Raw genomic sequence first — 15564 nt, 5'->3', positions numbered from 1 at the left:
CAGCTTGGAATTGTTCAATATCCATTGCAATTCCCAAGAAAGGAGATATAAAACAGTGCAGCAACTACAGGACCATTGCACAAATTTCTCGTGAAAGCAAAGTGATGCTCCAAAGAAAATGGGACAATAAATGTCTATGTTCAAGCAGAATTCCAGAAAGGAAGAGGCTCTCAAGTAAAGTAAAGATTTCACATACCTTAGCTCAGTTGTCACTTCAAAGGGAAGCTGCAGCCAAGAAATTCAAAGAAGACTGAGATTTGGAGGGGCAGCAATGAAGGAACCAGAACTGATCATCAAGTGTAAGGATAATTTACTGGAAATCTAGGTCAAGATCATGTAAACTAATGCATTTCTAGTCATAATGTATGGATTTGAAAGCTAGACAGCAAAAATGCTGACAAGAAGAAAAATGACACAACATATCATGGGAAGGCAAGACTCACTGGAGAAGAAAGTCATATCAGGGAAAAATTGAAGGAAGACAATGCAAGGGAAGACCAAATATGAGATGGATTGAATCTATACAGGAAGCTACAGTGTTGAACTTAGAAGAGATGAGCAGGACAGGACGTTGTGGGCAAGGTAATTCCATAAGCTGCAGACAACTTAATGGCACAGAACACACACAATTCATAGAACCCTGAAGGCAGCCGCACCGGTCCTGCTGTCATGGCAGGGCAAGTAGGTCTGTCCTTTTGTGCAGGGTCCCTGTCAGCTGCAACAGTGCTATGAAGTAAGCAATGCCAATGCCCCACCAACTTCCTCAACAGGAGCAGCTTAGTGTGACAAAATGGTTTTCTCAACCCTTCTTTCCCCTTTCTCTAATATGCCCTGTCAAAGTGACACCCATTTCAGAGTTACTGCAGAAATATACCCTAATCAGAGCTTCTTGCATAACTGTTATTCTGGAACATCCAATACAGAGATATCCTTGGAAAAAAATACATATTACAGAAAAGCCCATTCCTAAATGTAGGATTTTACATCTTTCAAAATCCTCGACTAAAGTAAATTATTTCCTTAGATGTACTGCAGAACTAGACTCTTACTGTTGTTCTATTAGCATGGAATATAAGCATTTAAAATTACATATTCTTCTAGCAGACCTAACATAATCCCAGTTCTCTTGGAATATTAATTTCACAATTACTTGGCAATGCAGGATTGCCACAACAAAGGAATGCAACCTTCAGGCTGAGCTTGTGGCTTTCTGAGAAACATGACATGAAATATGAAAATTAGAGTTATCCTCAATAAAAATAACCACAAGTTACTTATTGCCATGATCTCTGCTTGCTTAGAAACTATAAATTTCAGGTCTATTTTCTTTTAAATCATTGTGAGAATTAAGCTTATTCAAAAACAGGCAATCAGCCATTTGAGGGCCTCTGTAAAACCAAATACAAACACACAACCCCTATTCATCAAATATAGGGAATAGAGTTTTTCCCCCTCAGGCCAAGACTTTCTGGGTGGCCTTAGATAAGCAAGACCTTCAGCTGAAGGTGCCACTGGTACAAGGTCACCCAATGAGTTCTGGGCTAAGCTATGATTCTGAGAAACTTCACGCACATCCATGTTTAACATTCACTTTTACTAAATGGAAACACGATGACTACTAGTTAGCTGTTTACATTTAATGCAAGCATATATCATCCCTGAGCCGCACTCTCCATGTTCTTGCACACCCATTTATGCTACAGAGCAGAGTTTTAACAGAAGCAATACAGTGACTGAGTTTGCACACCATGACAGGAGACCAAGAATAATAATAATAATAAAAAAAACATGCTTGCTTGCCATTGTGTGAACCCTATCATGGTGAATGACCATTGTGACTTACTGTGGCTGTCCAACACAGGTCTGATGTAGGGGTTCTCTCTACCACGACTGCTTGTTGTGCCATTCAAACCCAGACTTCTTGGTAGAAAGCTCAAACAGGAAAGCTGCTTGGCAAGAACAGCAGTGGCTGGCCAGATCATGCAGGGGACAACTGTCTTGTTCCCTGCAACTGTCAGACCCGATTCCTCCTGCCTCTCACCCCAAAGATCTTCTCCCCTGAATAGGGCACTGTTGTCCAGCTGATTGTCCCCATTCCACCTGTGCATGGAAGAAAGCCTCTCCCACTCCAGTGGGAGTGGGACAATCAGCACAGCAGAAGCGGCAAACGCCACCTCCTGCCCTGCTCCTGCTTGCTGGAGAGGTGCTCTGCATGCACTGGAATCCCCAGCCAGATGCCCATTCGAGCAGCCTTTTCCACACAAGAGCAACAATGTGGGTAAGAGGGATCCTCCTTCCTGCTTCCTGCTGCGAAGAAAAGCACTCTAGCGCTTGTCGGACTCCGGAACCTGGAACACACCAGAGCACCTTTCTCTCAGGCAGCCAGAACGTCCTCTTCCCCAGCAGGAGCAAGAGGGGCTGGTGCTCGCCCCCCTTTCCACCCCCACTTGGAAGAAAGGAGTTTTGGTGGGTGCTGCATTGGGGAGCTGGATGTGCAACAGACTGGCTTTCTCTCAAGCAGGAGCGAGGGAGAGCGTTTGCCTTCTGCTTTGGTCCTACTGGAAAGAAAGCCACTCAAGCAAGATCAGGGAAGGGAAGACTCGTGCTAAGCAGACAAGTTCCATTTTTGGCATGTTCCAGCCAAGGCCAAAAGAACAGAGCAACATTTCTATTTCCAAGCCTTCCTTTATGTCTTGGGAAAGCTTTGTAAAGGACTGAGGGTGGGCTGTTCGACAGAGATAAATATCAGAAGGAATTGTTTTGTGTTTTGGTTTCTAACAACAGTGTCTTGGTATTGTTCCACATCAACTTTCCTTACCGTTCTCAGAGATTGCACAGAGGCTGAGAACACTCAGTTTCTACTGTATTATTGAAGAAGGGGATACAAAGAAGTATAAAGACAACCGCTCCCCAAAGGGTAAAAGAGACGTCATCTCCCTACCTGCCCCATAGGAAAGTACCTGCAATTACTATACCAGTCACTATATGAGCAAGCATGGCGCACAGAATGCGTCTGGGCAACCTGGAGCATCACAAAGAAGCAGTGGACAAGCAATTGGACATTTCTTTTTTGCACTTTGTGCCCAATTAGAAAAACAATACTTTGGCAAAGTCAATTGGTCTTATGAGTAATGTTCAGGATTGTAAAGTAAAAGTTTGTTTATGAGTGCACTTAAGCATGTGGTATATTACTTTAAGAATCAGCATAGACACCAATAATATTGAGATTAAAAGTGCCTCCCAGCCTTTTACTGAGTCCCAGCTTGACAAAATCAAATGCAAACTGTCTACACTCAAGCTACTCACATCCTTCAAAAAAAATTTTTTTTCTTGTGTTAATCTGTCACAACACTGCGAACAGCTAGCAAGGGTACTACTAAATGCCCTTTCGGTAAGGAAGGAGAGCCAACAGCAAAGGCCTAATCTGACTTTGATGAAGCCACAACTGATAATTGTGAAGGCTTTTTCTGGAAATGTGTAGAAATGGTGGCCAAAAATAAGAAATGATTTTGAAAAAGAATAAATAGACTCTCAGAAAAAAAAAATTCACCAGCAGCACACAAAGTGCAACAGTAAGGCGGACAAACAAGCATTCTGGAATCTGATCTCATGCAGAAACAAATACGTCTTAAGAAACACCACATCCATTTTCAAACAGGGCCAATCTATATGACAATAAAGAGGGATTTAAAATACACACACATAAAGTATTAGGTCGCTATTATATCAATTATATATATTTGACATTTCAATGATATCAACTATAAGATGGAGTCACTGAAGCAGTCGGTGTGAGCTTAAGTGGACTCCGGGGACGGTGGAGGACAGGAAGGCCTGGAGGAATGTTGTCCATGGGGTCGCGATGGTTTGGATGCGACTTCACAACTAACAGCAGCAGCAGCGTAAGAGTTAAACAGAGGACTTATGGAACAATAAGAATCACATTTATTCAGAAGTAATTATCATTGTTTGCAATGGAACCTGCTTCTAAAGCAGTGATCCCCCATGTGGTGCTCCCTAGTTGCCTTAGACTTCAATTCCCACCAGCCCCAATTAGCCCGACTGGCCAAGAGTGTCAAGAGTGCTGGAAATTGTAGGTCAAAACATCAGGAGGGCACCACATTGAGGAAGGTTTTTCTGAGGTTACAGCCTGAACTTCTGCAAAGTTGGATGAACTGAAGCAGTTACTGGCCTTGGGACTGCATCTCCACACATGTATATATAGAGTGGGTGACAAAGGATAAACCTGACCTAGTAAGTTTGACTTCGCTTGCACAAAATTATCAGAGGGAAGATATAGTTAAGATCAGAGAGAAACAAAGCCTTGCAAAGGATTAGAGGAATATTGTAATCCTGACTATAAAGAAGAGAACACAAAGAAAATTTCCTCCTACAGTTACCAGCACATGGATTACTGCAAGTGTGAAATAGAAAGGTGAACATCAGTAACAAACCACAACCACTGAAGGTATAATAACGCTATGCTCATAATATCAGTAAGAAAGGGATGTTGTAATGTCTATGGAAATTGGCACAGATAATCAGCAAAGATACCTTCCAACACAACTTCACTCATCCAGGAACTGCTCTCAACAGATCCCCAAACAACTGGATCAAACAGAGGTTGGAATCAGGTTTCACAGTGAAGTCACCTGCACTCCATGTTCGCTGTTGAAGGCTCCCACTGTCACTGACAGCACCACTCCTGGGTCACTCAAACCTTCCCCATCCAAACGAATCCATCTGACAGCAGGGGAGACCAACCCAGAGCTTGGTTCTTTTCCTTCCTCTCAAAGCTTTTCATAAATTCTCAAGTTCCAGTCACTCTATGTCTTGAACAAATATTACATCGTTTTTCAAAGGGGTAAAACTCATTGTGCCTAAACTGTTTACCTGGTGCAGCATCTACAACTATTTCCGGCTTTCTTAATATATACACTGTCTTCTTTCTTTGTTCCATAGGGGCCTGTGTGCTTTCTCTCAGGTGGAGGCATTTTAAAGCAAATAGATTTTGCATTTTCAATTTTTTTCCCTTGGGGCAGTTCCAACCAACAGTTTCACCCCAACAGCCACAGATGGAAACTGAAAGCACCAATGTCTGCTAGAGACCTCAGACACGTGTTTTAATGTCTGCAGACCCTTCCTCCCCCATTCTATTTCAAGATTGTGATCACTGCAAACTCCATGACTTCAACAACAGGTCTGTGATCCTCCTACCCATTCGCTTTTTGCAATCTTGCCTGATTATGAGTGATGGAAATTCTGAAAGCTTGCATGGTTTTCGTGATCATTTGGTTAGTTTAATAAACGAATTTCACAAAAATTAATTTTGGGATTGTATCCCTGAACAGATAGCAGATAGGCAGCAGTATGCTGCAAGCACCGTGTATTATATACGTGTATCATGAAGGCCGATGGAGAAAGCATCTATAGCACATCTGCCAGCTTCATTAATTACTAAGCAAGTCAATAGTCCTGCAGCCTACCTCGTTTTTCCCATAGACAGCCAGAGAAGGGAGGGAAAGAGGGGGGTGGGAAGGGACGTGACACTGACTCAGCCATCACCAGGGACTTACCCGGGGCTGCGCTGAAACACGCTGCCCGGTTTATGTACACGCCGACATGACTCCCTCTGCACGCTGCCGGGCAGCCGCTGATCACGCGTGGCCTCCGCTCGCCCATTGGTCATGGCCTCACACACCTTTGCAAGCGATTGGCCGAAGCTGCGCCCGCCTTCTCCTACGTTGTGCCTGGGGTCCCGCCACCTGAATGGGGAGCAGCCCGCGAACAAAAAGAGAAAAATAAAGACGGCTTCAAGCAGAGAGCGCCTCGGGCGGGGAGGGAAAAGCGGTTGTCAACTCGCTCGCTCTGCATCAGGGCTGCAGCCTGACAGTACTGGCTGGGAGCAGAGGCGAAAGCCTGTTTTCATCAAGGTCATGCTAAATTTTGGAGCGTCTCCTTTCCAGCCCACCGTAAGTACAGCTCTCCGTTACATGCAAAATGAATGAGGCGACTGGGCAGGAGAACTAAACTACCAATTGTTCGTGTGCGTCTTCAGACCTACACTTCGTTAAATGCAAAAGCAAATTGTGTTGTTGTTTTTGACTTTTAAAAGGCAGTGCAGGAAAAAAGATCGTTTTATCACCTTCCAGTAAATCTGGAATAGGCTTTTTCGCAAGCATCTAGAAGCAAACGTTGGGAAGTGAAGAGCAAGCAGGAGGAAATGGGTTTGGTGGAGCGATTGTGGGAAGCCTGTGATGTTCAGACATCCAAGGAAAGCCGTGGGGAAGAAAAATGATCTGTACTTGATAACGGGGTGCATGCAACGAGGAGAAAGTAAGGTTTGTGGTGCATTGGGAAGATCACTAGCGTTGCTGGGAAACAAAATGGGATTTAAAAAAGGATTTTTAAAATCGTTTGCTAGGAAGTCGGGTTTCTGTGAAGGGAATCTTGGAAAATCCAAAAGGGGACTAGAAAATTATGGGAGAATCTGTGGTGTGGAAACTTGCGAACAGAGACTACAGATGTCCTGGAGATGAAGAACTCACACCTGTAGTCCGAAAGTGCTGGAAAGAAACTTTAGGGCTCCACCCTATCATGTTTAGGCAGAAAAAAGGTCCAGAGTGTTTCAATCTAAACATGCATAACATTGCTCTGTTGGTGACTGAGTGAAGAGGAAGATGCGAGGAGGTTGCAAATAGGCTTAAAGAGAAGGCAGGCAATTAAATAAAATTACGATATAATCCCTTGGAAAGCAAGAGTATTAGGAAACTGTTAAGAGGAACACGAACCGACTAGATAGGGGGAGATGGTTTTGGGATTTCTTGGGGAAACGGGGGCGGGCACGTGGCCGCGGCGATGTGGGAAAGCAGCTGCTTAGGGCTCCCTAATGCGGCGCTGAGGGGTGAACTTGGGGGAGGGAAGCAAGTCGGCGACGGGCGGAAGTGTGGGTGAGGCCAGTCTGCGAGTGACGAGGGATGAGGCGAAGCAGAGAGCCGGGGCTGGAGCGGGGGAGGGGGCTGCGAGCCGGGGCTGGAGGCGGGCGGACAGGGCTGGGCGAGGCCGGCGGCGAGAAGCCGCATAGCGAAGTTGAGGGGGCGACACCCACGGGGAGGGGGATGACAGGATGCGGGCGGGGAGAGGCTGGGCGGAGGCCATGCTCGCTGGCAATGATGCAGACTTCGGGGGACAATTCCGGAGGGGTTCCGGTCGGTTAGCGCCACATTGTTTCACGCGCTCAGGCCCGGCCCTTATTAGGTACATGGCCTCATTCTGTAGCTGAGGCTTGGCGGGGTTGCTCCTCGCCGCCCACGCCCTCCTCTTCCGTTTGCGGATAAAAAGAGAACAGAGCTGCGTCCTGCTTGCACCGAGACGTTCTCCCACCCGCCCTCGCTTGGCTTCTGTTACGGGCAGCCCAGGCCTGTGCATCTCGACCCGCTGAGTTCCCGCCGAATGCAGCTTACTCGAAAGTCAGCAGTGTGATCCTATCAGTATTGGGCAACTTTGCTGGATTGGTAACGCTTGCATAGGAATGCAGCCTTATTCTTTTGCTGCCGTCTCACCCGCAGGACTTGGGTGAAGGAACCACTCAGACTGAGTAGGTGCAAGCATGGTGCTAGTAATGGCTTGAAGCAGAATCCGTCCTGCCCTAATCCTTGTATAGGAAAACTAACCTGAGTGTATGGACGAAATCCTATACATGTTTAGACAAAAAAAGCCCTACAACGAATTGCATTCCACTGCCAGCATAGCTGGCATTGCTGCGAATTGTTGGGCTTTTTGTCTAAACGTGCATAGGATTCTGCTTTGGAATTAACTTCCAGATGTAATGAGGACCATTACTAGGGGTGGCTTTAAAAGGGATAAATTCCTGGAGGATAAAGCAATTAATGGCTGTATGCACTATGCCAATTTATACCTATGGCTGGAGAACATAGGCAACAGGTTGCTGTTGCATTCTTATCTTAAATGTGGGTTTCGGTAGGTGGCTGCTTTGGCACAGTGTAAACAGAATGCTGGACAAGATGGACCTGAGTCGGATCCAGCATGGTTGCTCTTGCGCTCTTAATAATTTTGCACCACTCAGAGATTATAAAGCAGGGGCATTGGGTCCAAATCCTACGTGCCCTACCACGCCCCCGTTAAGCATCGTCAGCCCTTCCCGGCAGCAGCACACGGGATTGTCCCCCTCGCATGCTTTGCTTGCTTGGCTTTGCCTCGAGGCGCAAGAGTGGAACAGTGGGCGGAGTCGAGGGCGGGCTGGGGAAAGGAAGGGCGCGAGCCGCGCTCGGGCGAGAAGTGGGTGAAAGGTCGCTGAGCGGCAATTCCCAGTTCCACGTTTCCTGCGCGCCGAAGAGCAGCCGCTGATCACGCTTCCTTCACATGCCCTCCTCCCACGAAACTCGCTTACTCGGGCGGCGCTGGCCAATCGGCTTCCGCGGCGCCTGACCTTGGTGGCCAATGGGCAACGGCGGGGCCGTTCCCCGGTAGAGAGTGCGTGCTGTTTGGAAGGAACCGGATGAGTCACCGCAGAGGCTGTCTGAGGTGAACGTGGCTTGGCGCCAAGATCTCCCTGCCCGCGAGGATCTCCCTGCCCCCGTTCGCGTCTCCTCAAGGTTTAGCTGCTGAGCGGCGAAGAGTTCTCTTCCGGGCTTGCACCCTAGTTCCCGTCAAAGATTCCAATAAGAGCCTCCTCCTCCTCCTCCTCCTCCTCCTCCTCCATGTAGATGAATTGAATGAAGCCGTATAAAGTCTCGCAGCGTGTTTAGCCTTAGGCGGGCCCAGTCCATGACTGGCAGTCACATGATGCAGCAACTTTTAATGAAGAGGCCAGGGTGTGGTAGTTCCTGGCGGGAAGACTGCCTGCTCTCTCTGCATGTATGCCTCTCTTCTGGGGAGTTCAGGATGTTAACACAAGTTACTGCATTTCTGTACTGCCCTATGGCCGAAACTCTCTGAAGTTACAAGAAACTGCAAATAAAAGCCAAAATGTGTGCAACAGCTCTGCTGTGTGTGATGTGCATGACTAAAAAAGTGTTTCTAGCAAAGCAGGCATTCAAAATGATTTTTCTGTAGGCAGGTGGCTAGGTTGGGTGTCAAAGAGGAACAGAGCGAATTGTTACAAGCCTGCATTTGTTAAACCTCACTACTTGACCCTTTCTAATTTTACTGGAATACTTCAAAAGTATGTAAAATAACCAAAAACCACACCCATGTGTTAGCTGGACAAAGGAATCAAGCCAAGACTGGTAGTTTAAAAACAGAAAACTCTCCATATTTAACACACAATTGAAATTACAAAGCAACATTTAAGACTGCCCACTGTAATCCTACCTAACTGAACTCAGGTAAGATTATGCTGTGAGTGTTTAAAAATAGAGCAAACAGAACTATAGGACATCAGACAAGTGTTTCAACACTGTAAAATATTTTAAGGACTTCCACAGAATATTTTTTCCCATTCTGATTAGATTGAAGTCGTTAGACACAAGCTGTTAAGATCTAATAGACCTATTTAAACAATGGTTTATATTTAAAAATCTAATTATTTTGTGGGTCAGACTTTTAGATCTATTAGATTAAGATGGAATTGCCTTCTGAATTGTACTACAGGGATAATCTTTTTACACTGATTAATGCTTTCATGGTTTATAATTGACATATGTTGCCTTATCTAAAAAGCTATCAAGGTGATATACAAGAATGTAAAACAAATACAGTAATAAATACAAGAACTTATATACTTGTATGGTATCAGTTTTAGAAATAATTAATGCTGTCAAAGAATGGTAAATAGGAAGCCGATGCTTTTAAACCCTGAACCTATTCTATATCTATTTTTCAGATAATATACAGGTCTTTATACTCTTAGATATCTGTCAAATATATTTGTTGCTGTGTATTGAAGAGAATTCCCCTTTTCTCATAGGAAGAAGGAATAATGACTAAAAAGAAGCACATTGGGAAGTGTTCCTGGAGTAATACCACTGGAAAGAGTGATTTTGAAGCTGTAGAAGCTCTAATGTCCATGAGCTGCAGTTGGAAATCAGATTTTAAGAAGTATGTTGAACTGAGACCAATAACACCAGCATCAGATACTTCTGAAGAACTGGAGGACAATCTGCTACCTCCTGCTGACTTCCATGCAATATCAGCCCTTGTAAGCTTAATTTTGTTATTAATTGCTTATTTACAGCACAGTCCTATGTATGTTTGTTCAGAAGGGAGTTCCGCTTATTGATTGGGACTTACTCTGAAATAAGCATGTTTAAGATTGCTGTCTGAAGTCCACAGAAAAACTAGCTTCTGATTACAGATAGCTCACTGAACCATGCTTTTGTTCTTCTCCCTAGTGTTTGACTCCACCCTACAGTCCTTCTGACCTTGAAACAGCTCAGGCAATCCATCTAGCAACACCAGCACCATCTACTGTACAGAGCAAGTCATTTACCGACACTTCTGAGCAAGGCTTTGCAGCATCTCTTAAAGAAACTGAAAAGGTTTCAGCACCAAGAATGCCAAAAGCTCAGGCAACAAGTGTTATTCGCCACACAGCTGATGCTCAGCTTTGCAATCACAGAACCTGTCCAGCAAGGACAACAAGTATTTTGAAGTATCGGGAAGATAATGTAAGGGAAGCAAGTCAACAAGCCAATGCAAAAACAAAACAAAATTCATCATGTGAGGACGTGTCACTGACTACTGCAGTTTCTGAAGATAAGCTGCCAGGCATGCAAGAAAAAGTGCTAACTGTTAGTCCGACACCTTTCACACAGGCCACACTTGGCACCCCTCTGCCTGTTCCCAGATCAGAAGAGCAGCCTAAACTGGCAGTTCCTCCATCTTCTGTGCAAGCAGGGGGAGTCCCTTCTGTGCCAGTGGTTTGCCAAATGGTTCCCCTGTCTGCTAACAACTCTGTTGTGACAGCAGTGGTACCCAACACTCCCTGTAGTCAGTTACCAACAAACTTTTGTCAGCCTGTGGTGCTCATGGGAGCCCAAGTTCCCAAAGGAGCTGTCATGTTTGTTGTGCCACAGACTGTTGTTCAGAATCCAAAGGCTCCAGTGATCAGTCCTAATGGCACCAGACTTTCGCCCATTGCTCCTGCTCCAGGTTTTGCTCCTGTTGCAACAAAGATCACTCCATCCGTTGACTCTTTAAGAATAAGAAGTCATGTCTGTAATTATCCAGGATGTGGAAAAACATACTTCAAGAGTTCCCATTTGAAGGCTCATGTTAGAACGCACACAGGTATATTATAATGAAATCAAATATAAGAAATGTAATCTCAACTTTGGTGTTTCTCTGTGTACATAAATGAATATCATTCATGTGAAGGAGAGGTTTACTGAACTGGGTTTGGAACTTTGAGAAATGCAAAAGGAAACCAGAATGTCCTTTGTCTGCTTTTCTCAGCATGCCCATTGAGATAAAAATGTCATGATGAAGAAGCTTAGGGGCTGCATGGTAGTGGCAGGGGGGACTAAAAATATCCGCATATTTTAGCTTAAGCTCTTACTGCCAGTAATAAAGCTTGGGAGAGCCATTCAACCTTATAGAATGTGGATGTGGGGTGGGGGTGGACTGCACAAGGGTTGGCGAATCACGAAAAGGTTTATGATTTAGGGGAAAGAGAGTTGGACTTAAGGGAGGGTGGCCCTCAGAAGGATCCCAGAAAGCCAGTTTTGGTTCCTGGGCCTAAGATTCCATACATCCTGGTATATAGGATGGTAGTCTAAAAGAAAGAAATGCACTTTTCTCATTGCTAAGGTTCCAGCTCATATGCAACATCCCATCACTGGTTTTGCTCTTGTAAAATGGTTAGTGCATCTAACTTCCAAAGAGTATGGTGTAACAACCATTCATGGTGTCTTTGGTCTCACCCTGGAGCTTGGGAAGCAGACATAGTTAACTGTATGTAGACTCCTGAAGATTGTTCTTCCACAGCTATCTTAGCATACAAGGAATGGAAGAGTCACCTGAAATATTTTTCCTAGAAAGAAGAGGAGCAGGGAACATTGGTCATTTGAATGTTGAAAGCTATTCACTTCACCATACTGCAGGATAAATGAGGCAATACTACAAGCGAATCCACCTTTCCTTGTTTGTTGAAATACATAGGAAGACAAACTTTAGAATTCAGAGGAGTCAGAGTTGGCTGCTTCTCACATGAGCTGCTGTGCTGTGTAGCCAGATTTACCTATTACTGTATTTTCCTCATATGGGATGCTGAGTTGTTTCAGTGTAGTGCTTATGCAAACTTGTCTGGTTTCATTATGTGACACTTGAAATGAAGACAACCTATTCTGATTTCAAACAGCATTTGCCCTAATCATTTATTCTGCATAATCCAATTTATATTCTACAGCAGGGGTGGGCAGTTTGTGTGAGCTGGATGCATTGCCTGTCAGGCCCCTCTGAGAACAGCAGTGCTGCTAACCACCACCAATTTTGATGCTGTCTATGAAGGCAGTAATTTTTGCTTGAACACAAAGTATGCAATGGGAAAGTATGTTTGGAAGCAAAATCACACTCAAGAAGATTACAGGAGAGTGATCCTGCTTCCAAACAAAGCACTTGCTTGCTGTACAAAAAGCTGGGGGAGGGGCATATGCAAACTACATGTAGCTAGACTTGGAGTAGGAGAGCATTGATTTGTATTTTGGAAGATGTCTGTACTTCTTCTCAAATCATAAGAACGTAACATTGAAGCTGGCAGATTTTCTTGTTTTTCCATTTTATAAACTGGATGCAGGAAGAATCTATGCTAGGTATCGATAAAGCAAAATTCATGCCTACAATTTTTGATATTTTTTCTTTTAGGAGAGAAGCCATTCAGCTGCAGTTGGAAAGGCTGTGAGAGGAGATTTGCACGTTCGGATGAACTGTCTCGCCATCGTAGAACACACACAGGAGAGAAAAAATTTGCCTGCATAACATGTAATCGGCGATTCATGAGGAGTGACCATTTAACCAAACATGCACGTCGCCACTTATCGGCCAAGAAGCTACCAAACTGGCAGATGGAAGTGAGCAAGCTAAATGATATCATTAAACTACCTGCTTCTGCACCTGCACAGTAAAAGCACACAATCTCAACATACTGTTAACTACTGTCACTGTGATTAGAATGTCAACAGTGATGTGAAATGGCTTGCAAAGTCTGTTCCAGCTTCAGATGACACTAGAGCAGACAGGCAATAGCTGTTTGTATTCCTGAGTGTATCAGTGACCTATAGAACATCAGGTTTCTATTGTACCTGGGGAAAGGCGGAAGGGAAGTATCAAAATCAGTGCAAGGACAAGATTTAAACATGTGGAAAACTATTCATATGTACTATGGATCAGCCAGGTATGAGCCAGAAAGCTAGGCAGGTGTGAAGGCTTTGGAATCTCTTTACAGGCATTGTAAACAAAATCCAACTTATGGTACAAAATCAGGGATAAATGTCAGTTAGACTACTAAATAATATTTGGTTTTCTATTTGAGACCTATTTCTGAATGATTGGGGAAACCTGGTCATCAAGAATCTCTTGAGATCAGTTCTGTTTATCTCCAATCCCTTAAAATATCAAGTGTAGTTTATTATAGCAATTCAAAACAACTGTAAAGTGTATAATTGAATAAGAGATACCATATGGTTGGAATATTCTAACTTGCAAGCCTAATCTATTTTTACTACTTCTGAAAACATCGTGATTAGTACTATTACCTGTACTTCAGCAACTTTTGGTGTTCCTGCTTTTAAGTTGCTTATTATTTCACTTACACCTTTAATATTCTATACTGCTGACTTTTCAAAACCTGGATACAGTGCACTTTGTTTAAAATATAATGTAAAGAGTCAACTATGAGGCTTTTTTCAGGAGGAAGGACAAGAGTATGCAATGCTACTTTCTGAAAAGTTACTCTGGAAGATAGTTCATAATACAGATATACAGGGCCTTTATACATTAAGGGTACAGTTTAAGCTATATTTAAATCAGAAAATGAGGGGATGTGTTAGGAACAATTAAAGTTAAAACATCAACGCTAAGTATGTACACCATGATTTTCTTATCATTATTCTGTTACATCTTCTGCTGTATTGGTGAAAAGAGAACTTCTGGGGATGGTGTAATATCTGTTGGTTTTTTTTTTTTTTTGGACTACTTAAAATTTTGCACAATATTTCTTACAATGTACTTTATACCTTGTTTACAATAAATACCATTTTTCTTGATACAGATGTGTTCTTTCTCAGAGTCAAACATTGACATTAAATGCCAGTGCAACACATAAATGCCAGTGCACACATAAAATGTGTGTCTTTTCTGAAGGTCGCAGACTCAGCATTGTAGCTTACCTAGAAGCTGGAATGGTGCATCAATGTTTGAGTTTTCTGCTTTCTGTAATTACTTCAAAGCTGATTTACGGATTCTGAAGTTGTGAAATAAGATCTTGCATATATTTGGGACTTCTCCACTCTCAGCCTCTAGCCTTGCTATTTCTGTCTCTGCTACCAACCTCCACTGTTTCTTCCCTTTCCTAGCCTCGCTATTTCTGCCCATTCCCCAAAAATCTTTTACCTAGTCAGGACCCCATGGCAGCCATTATGTGATTAGTCACATCCTCTATATGATCCTTTTTGCAGTGGTGCCGCAGCACTTTCTCAAATTATTAAAAGTGCACACAAGTCCAAAATGGTTGGAACCCTTGGTATATAGTGCATGAAACTAAGAGGGGAATATTCTATTATGCTCTCTGTTTCCAATCTTACCCTCTGAGTTGAAGGGTGGTGAAGAAATGTAATAATAAGTAAATACTGTATCATAAACATTTTGCCTAGTTTCTAATGGCTGAATTGTATTTTTCGCCCATTTCAGTGTAGGAAGGATAATTTTTACTCATTGAAGTCAGTTTGGGAAAAGCTATGACAAGTCAAAAATTGCTTTTTGTATCTCCTCTGTTTTCCACAATAAGAGTCTAATTGTCAAGAGTTTAGAATTACCATGGTTGGGGTTAGCTCAGCTGTAGAAAATTGGATAGTGTTGTTTTCCTTTTAAAATAGTTTTGGAGATAACATACAATATACTTCTCTCCCCCTTTCATCAGCATTGTCATCTTGTTTTTCTGATAGCTACTGGCGGTGGTGCACCAGTGTCATGGGGGGCAAGGGGATGCTGAAGCCTCATGCCCATCCCACCAATTTGATGGAGTGAGTACAAGGGGAACGGTGATGTTGATCAGGACCCCTAATAAGGGGAAGCTTAACTTCCCTTTCCAGCACTACTGATGCAGAAATTCATTTTCTGGCTTCTGTTAGTGATCTAGATCAGGTGCATTTTACACTTTTAATCATGAAAATTAACATACAAACTCCTTCAAAACATGACAGTATCTGACATTTTAAGAACCTGGAGAGAGTTATTTAAGAATCTATAGCAATGTTGTTGTTAGTCGCGAAGTCGTGTCCGATCCATCGCGACCCCATGGACAACATTCTTCCAGGCCTTCCTGTCCACCATCCCCCGGAGTCCACTTAAGCTCACACTGACTGCTTCAGTGACTCCATCTAGCCTCCT

The 15564-nt window shown here is 43.6% G+C and overlaps 1 protein-coding gene across 1 annotated transcript; it reads left to right on the top strand.

Moving 5' to 3' along the window:
* The first annotated feature begins 5796 nt into the window (after positions 1–5796).
* On the top strand, positions 5797–14222 carry KLF10 (Kruppel like factor 10). The gene is made up of 4 exons (XM_044422117.1): positions 5797–5972; positions 9929–10159; positions 10353–11250; positions 12823–14222. The coding sequence occupies exons 1-4, from the start codon at positions 5937–5939 to the stop codon at positions 13080–13082; spliced, it is 1425 nt and encodes a 474-aa protein (XP_044278052.1). The 5' UTR covers positions 5797–5936; the 3' UTR covers positions 13083–14222.
* Positions 14223–15564: the final 1342 nt, after the last annotated feature.

Source organism: Varanus komodoensis, unplaced genomic scaffold, assembly GCF_004798865.1.
Source record: "Varanus komodoensis strain SLA01 unplaced genomic scaffold, ASM479886v1 scaffold12, whole genome shotgun sequence".
NCBI lineage: Eukaryota > Metazoa > Chordata > Lepidosauria > Squamata > Varanidae > Varanus > Varanus komodoensis.
Note: the sequence above shows the minus strand (reverse complement) of the source record. Positions and strands in the feature narration are given on the sequence as shown.

Bases quoted from the DNA above. Each gene is read 5' to 3' on its own strand.
- KLF10 (XM_044422117.1), top strand. From the start codon at position 5,937: ATGCTAAATTTTGGAGCGTCTCCTTTCCAGCCCACC. The intron at 5,973-9,928 runs GTAAGTACAGCT...CTTTTCTCATAG, and splicing joins CGTCTCCTTTCCAGCCCACC to GAAGAAGGAATAATGACTAA. The intron at 11,251-12,822 runs GTATATTATAAT...TTTTTCTTTTAG, and splicing joins TCATGTTAGAACGCACACAG to GAGAGAAGCCATTCAGCTGC.